Source organism: Lynx rufus, unplaced genomic scaffold (assembly GCF_022079265.1).
Source record: "Lynx rufus isolate CCGP_SWC_20201006 ecotype Redwood Valley unplaced genomic scaffold, mLynRuf1.p SCAF_31, whole genome shotgun sequence".
NCBI lineage: Eukaryota > Metazoa > Chordata > Mammalia > Carnivora > Felidae > Lynx > Lynx rufus.
In genome coordinates, this window is record NW_025814847.1 from 2,170,438 (window position 1) to 2,177,274 (window position 6,837).

Below are 6,837 nucleotides of genomic sequence, written 5' to 3' on the forward strand. Positions count from 1 at the left end.
GTGAATTTCCCCAGACTTCTGAATACATAAAGTCAGGCAGCGTGTTTGTAATTAATAGATAAACAATCATAACCTGATAATCATTGTATAATAACTAGAAAACCCTATGATGTTAAACTTTTCAGTAACTGACAAAAACGAATGTTCGTGATCAACAATGCATATTTATTCAAGTCACATAGAATGCACATCATTGTTTTGGAGGAAGTAGAAAAAGGAACTGATAAAATCATACTCTGATAAATTATTAAAAATAATTTTTGATGATAGATCATTTGGCTATTAAAGAAATATAACTTAGAAGGAATTCAGAGAAGTGAGCAGCTCTGATTTTCTTAAAACAATTTTTTGGACTAAATTGATCCTGAGCTGTCTCATGTCCCGCTCCCCTCCCCCAAACAAGTCATTCACTGATATATAAGGTAATCGGCACCACTTTCAATCAGGGATAATTCTACCTTGAATCAGATTTCCTCTTGGACAAAAAACATGTTAAAACCATTTTAAAAAATCAACGAATAAACGTTTTTGTTGCAGAGAAGTATGCTAAGGAGATCAATCAAAGACATATAAATAAACAAACAAATGAATAAATAAATAAATAGCTTTTGTGCACATATATCAGAGAAGGTCACAGAGAAACCGAAGAGTATATTTTAAAAAGGAAGATGTAAGAGAGCAAAACAGTGTTGCATCTAAATTTCATTGAATATTTTTGATAACCCTGTATGTTAATGAAGTAGAATTAAAATAAAATCTTAACAAGAATTCTTGTGGTTTGTCTTGATGCTCCGAATATGATTTTTCTTAGAGTGAGTTTTCGGGGAGGTTACCTATGCCCCTAGGCCCAGCTGGTGATGCTGTTGTGGGCAGATGAGGCCTGGCTGCATGGGGTGAGGTGGGGGCTGACGCGGTGGGTACAGCCAACAGGGTCCCCGCTGCCATTGGCTGTGGGTCTCCCTACTAAGTCCCTGTTGCGATTTGCCTTTCTTGGTCCCTTGCCAGAGAGAACATCTGTGCTTTTAGTTATTTATTTTTTTATTTTCCTTACTTTTACGTTTGTCTATGGACATTTGCTGATTGCAGGTTGCAGGGCCTCTCCACTCCATGGAGGATAAAAAGAAATCCTTGGAAACCCACTGTGGTGGTGTTCTTCAAGTGCTGAGACCCCTGGAGAATCCATTTTCCATGATGCCTCCTCCAGAGTCATTTTAGGATTCTTGGGATATTTCCACACTTTTTAGTTGTATTTAGAGGGCAGTGCAGAGAAATGTGATTAGAGGCCACTTTCTCTGAATTCGAATGGATTGAAGATGCTAAGAAATTCACAAAATACTTGGCTAAATTTTAAAACATCGTATAATTTTTACATTCCCAACAATGGTCTATGAGTTCCCCTACTTCCCATCTTCACCAACACTAGGATGGCCAATTTTTTTAAAAAATTTTCTAAAAATGGAGTAGTGAAAACAGATTGACTCCATCACCTTTCCCCCACCAAGGTACAAATTTTTGGTAAGAACAGACCATTCCTTGTAATTCTCTGAGATCCTTCAGGTACAGTCTTCAAATGTTGCAAGCCCTAAATACCCAGGGGTGGAACTGGTGATGAGAGGGCCAGAGTGTGAGGGACCGGAAAAACATTAGGGATGCAGTTCAGTCCCCTCCCTGCCAAACAAAACTCAGGAATTAGCATGGACTGGATAGGAACTCTGCAAGCTTTAAATCCCCAGAGATTCCAGGCAGAGTTTTCCTGGTCACATGTTACAAAACAGCCCTGGAACTAATGAGAGAAAATGACAAAGTTGAGTCAGAAAGTTCTCCTGCTCCCTCTGATGCAAGAAGAGACAAATCCCTTAGGGTCCCCTAACAGGAGCCAAACCTCTAGAGCTGAGGACCCACAAGTGCTAATGATAATCAGACAATATCTCCAAACCGGTGGAAGAAAAGGTTCTTAAGCGCTGTGATTCCGGGAATGGTAGAATCAGATCATGGCACGTGTGGAAAACTCTAGGGCCACAGAAGGCTAAGGCTGGCACCAAATCACTTCCCAGCTGGGGAAACTTCGATCCAGAAGGCACAAGGACTTTGATAAGATCACTCAACTAGCAGCGATAAAGTTAAAACCACAGGCTCTTAGACAATGGCTTTTATACTAAGTGGATCTCTGTGTCTTCTGAGCGAAGAGCAAAGCAGGCTTCCCACAGTGTGAAGACCATCACGGAAGAATAGAACCGTAACATTGAATTGGCTTTGGGGTCCTGATAACGGACACAAGGTAGGAAACCCTTTAGTGATTGGAGGCTGTTTTCCTCATGATTAATTGTCCCTGCACTTTCTCCAAAGTACCATTTCTCTGAGACTGCGGAAAGGGTGTGTATTTCATTTTTCAGTGGATCCATATTGCAAATTACATTTGATACAACTTGATTTGGGGACAACTTCTGACATCGTTGAGCATAGGGTGGGGTATAATATTCTCACGCCCCTGAACACATATACACACATTCAGAATATGCCAGGAGTAGAGGGAGATTCTGAAATTCACACTCTTCTAGTGATGATTCACCAAGTAGGCGTTTAACGCACAAGTAAGGGAAGATTAAGTAAGAAAGACTGTCTTGGAGTATGTATTACTGAGTCTTTGCATTTTCAAAATGCTTCTGAATTGAATGATGGATTGGAACACAACCCCCCTGGCTGTTTAGAAGGGGATATGGGGTATGGTGTGGAATCAGACCGTCCCGCAATTCGTATGTCAAAGAGCTTCAATTTTGCCCCATGGGTCCCAGGTACTAACAACAATCGCTTTGCCAATACTCTCTCCTCTCACCCACTTTGCGGTACTTAGGCAATCTTTTGGTTCCACTATCCGTCTAATTGCTCTACTGACAGGGTTCCTGTGGAGACTCTAGAGAATTTGGACACGTGAGTGTGTACAGTGTTCTACTGAGGCAGGAAATCTTTACAATGGCTCAGTGATAATGGAAGGGTGTATGGCACCTAGCATTTCTGAGAGGGGAGACGGTCTTCTGAGACAATCTCGAGCTTTCTCAAGGCTCTTTCAGGGCAAAGTGGAACAACAATCTGCAAGAGTGGGTGGGGATCCCAAGGAGTTTCATGCTCCATTTGGATGCTGAGGAGGTTTGCCTAAAAGGCCTCAGAAGGAAGTCCGAGGGTGATTCAGAATACAGCCTTAGGCAGGAAGGCAAAATAATGCTCTCGTCTTCTTTTGGGGATATAAAACTCACTTATGGAAGGTGAGGTGTGGACACGGGGTGGAGGGGGGGACATGCACCAGGAAAGGAGAAAGGATGGAGGGAAGGATGAGTCACATGTCAGGGGAGCCTGAGGAAGAAGGAAGTCATGTCAGGTCAAAGAGGACGAAAGAATCAAGAGATCCCAAAGCGAGAGGCCACATGGCTGCATATTTCATTGTGAAATGTTATAATTTTACCATTATGTTTATTTTTATATTTATGCATATTGATTTATATGTTAAAACTACTGACTTATAGTTCAGAACTTCTTCAAAAATAATAATAAATTCAGCCAATTTCCCAATGCTTCTTCTGTCTGTTGGTGACCAGCTTGACTCTGCTGACGGAATGCTTAACTTAGCCTCCACCGTATCTACTTAAGCCTGGAAAGACTTGTTATCTCCAGGCTCAACATTCTGCCCGATGCCGAATAACAAGGTAAAACAGAAACTGTTTTAGATTCAGCCTCTTTGCCATCACTAACCTATCTGTGCACATGTATTTGGAATCATTACCTTCTTCAAATGCTCCATATTAGCGCACGGAGACATACAGAGATCTGTGACCGTAGACTCTTTACGGGAGGACAAAAAAAGATAAATTGTAAGAATGTACAATTCAGTCAAAACATTGGCTTCTCACTACAAATAACCCCCTTCATAGACACAGCTCTCTTCTTGCTAAAAAGAGGGAAATAATCTCAGCTGCCATACACATTCCACAGCTGTCCTACACACTTCTCATCCACGTGGTCATGCATAAAACCAACCAACATTAGAAGGAAACTAGCAAAACGAAGAGCCTATCAATGCTAGTTATTAAATATACTGACATGTGGCAGAGGAAACACGATGGATCAACATAATACAAGGCTGAGGGAATGTGTCAAATGCACGGAAAAGCAGCAGATTGTAGATTTCAGAGGAGGATGAGATTAAAAGAGATGCAGAGTATCAAAGAATTTGTAGAATTTGAGGGTTGACCTTTTTGGGAATCTGAGTATGGCACTGAAGGAATGGGAAAATCTCAGCTTCACCTGAACCGAATTTGGATAAAAAGTCTGTTTATCAGTACCATCCACATACTCTAATGAATCACTATTAATCAGGAGGGTCCTGGAGTATCCGATCTTCCCTCTCCTCAGAGTACAGGGAAGGGAGCATGTTCTTTATTTCCTTTAATATTCCAGGGCCTAAATGTCTCCTCCAAGAAGAGTTCATGACTTTGGGCTTCCTTATGATTATAACCCATTGTCTACATTTGGTCCCAAAATTACTAACAAACCAACTATGAATCTTCACTCATGGGATATTTACAGACAATATTCTGTGTGCAAGTTGCTTTGTCAGACCCTGACTCTGTCTGTCTATTAGCTACTCTAATTCTTTTAGTATTCAGAGTCTTCTCCAAATGTAGCACACCTAAGCATGCAAATATCCTTTATCTAGGCATCAATTAGACTATTTTTCCCCTTATGATATTATCAGCCAATAAACTCCTCTTAAAAAATAAACCATAAAAAGTCTTCTGTCAGGCACTAAATGATCAGGAATTAGTCACTGAATAAAGGTATAACAAATGAATTAAAAATTAGAAAATCACATAAGCTACATACACATGGTGTTTTGCCACACAAATTGAAGAATCAATTGGTCATCGTAACTCCCTGATCATCTGTCTTATTCACACCACAACCTTCAAAGAATAACGGAGAGTTGAATATTTACTTGTTGTGTCTTTCACATTTCAGACATGCCACAATGAAGGCCAACCAGACAGTCCTGAAAGAATTCATTCTTGTGGGCTTCTCCTCGTACCCACACGTGCGGACATTCCTCTTCGTGCTCTTTTTTGGCCTCTACCTTCTCACCCTCACAGGTAACCTGGCCATCCTGGGTCTAACTTGGGCGGACAGATCTCTCCACACCCCTATGTACCTCTTCCTCCGTGCCCTCTCTTTCTCCGAGACCTGCTACACGCTGACCATCATCCCCAAGATGCTGGCAGACCTGCTCACTGAGAAGAGAAGCATTTCAGTCCCGGGGTGTGGCTTGCAGATGTGTTTCTTCCTGGGACTTGGTGGCACCAACTGCATCGTCCTCACGCTGATGGGATACGATCGCTTTCTGGCCATCTGCCACCCTCTCCGATACCCACTGCTGATGACCAATGTGGTGTGTGGGCAGCTGGTGGTCTCTGCTTGGGCCGGAGGCTTCCTTATCTCTGTGACAGAGACTGCACTGATATTCGGGGGCTCCTTCTGCACCCCCAACCTCATCCACCATTTCTTCTGCCACATGCGGGCAGTGGTGAGGCTGTCCTGTCTAGACAGCGACCTCACCGAACTCGTTGTAACAATGATCTCGGTGTCAGCCTTGACGGGTACCTTCATGTTTATCGTCATTACTTACGTTTTCATTCTGTCCACTGTCTTCAGGATCCCTTCAGCCGAGGGCAAGCAGAAGGCCTTTTCTACCTGCGCCTCTCATCTCACTGTGGTCATCGTCCACTTTGGCTTCGCGGCTATTGTCTATCTGAAGCCAGAAGACTCGGGAGGAGATGACACACTCATCGCTGTCCCTTACACCGTCATCACCCCTTTCCTCAGCCCCCTCATTTTCAGCCTCAGGAATAGAGACATGAAGAATGCGTTCAGAAAGCTGCTGACAAAGAGGAGTTTCTGAATACATAACCCTGGCTTGTAGGTGCATGATTGTGTGTTCCCTAATGTCAGTAGGCATTTATCATGCGATGTCAGGAGAAGGCTTGCCATTGGCCTTTTACCAGAGGTTGGCATGTAGGAAACCAGAGACTGGGAGCTAAACAATCACAAACATTACTTAGTTTTAAAAAAGTTGTTCAATTACTTCTACTTCTACTAACTGTTCCTCAAGATAGTACACTTCTGTCAGTCACCCTCCGGGCATCCTGCAGCATGGATGGCTTTGGAAGAGCAAGATTGTGGAAGGGAAAAACAACCCCTGTGACCACAACACTAAGAGGTGCTTTAAAATATCTAAAGATTCAATGGTGGAGGAATTTTTCTAAGCGACATTGTCAGACATTGTGCTGTGCCTCCCAGGAGAAAAACATTTCTAATAAGTGATATACTATGTAGAAATCATCAACGGTCTATTGTGCATGTCTGGATTGATGTGTATATTTGGTCAGTTCTATGCCATAATGATTACAGAAGTTTCTTTTAAACACTGTTCATGACCGTGTTCTTCAAGTGACTGTCAGAGGCTCCCTGTGAATATACAGGATATCTTGAAACGTTGATCCGACAGGCAAACAAGGCAGTGGAGTCTCTCTGAAAGGCAGGGTCCCTGGACGAGGCCTGGAAATAACCCCCACGGTCTTTAAAAGGAAGACATTCAGAGCAAATGTGTAAAAAAAAAAAAAAGCACATGTCATGATATTGAAGGATTTGACAATGAAAGGTATTTTGGAACAATTTCGGCAGACATATGATGTGCAGTGAAGGAAACCAGATGAACATCGTGTCAAATCCTGGGGATTTTCTGACTTCTTTCCTCGGTTCTATTGTTAACCCAATTCGTGCTCTCTCCTGTGG

The 6,837-nt window shown here is 42.5% G+C and overlaps 1 protein-coding gene across 1 annotated transcript; it reads left to right on the top strand.

The window, feature by feature from the left end:
• The first annotated feature begins 5,020 nt into the window (after positions 1-5,020).
• On the top strand, positions 5,021-5,944 carry LOC124521691 (olfactory receptor 10X1-like). The gene has a single exon (XM_047092733.1). It carries the CDS (start codon positions 5,021-5,023, stop codon positions 5,942-5,944), a length of 924 nt encoding a protein of 307 aa, XP_046948689.1.
• Positions 5,945-6,837: the final 893 nt, after the last annotated feature.

Bases quoted from the DNA above. Each gene is read 5' to 3' on its own strand.
- LOC124521691 (XM_047092733.1), top strand. From the start codon at position 5,021: ATGAAGGCCAACCAGACAGTCCTGAAAGAATTCATTCTTGTGGGCTTC.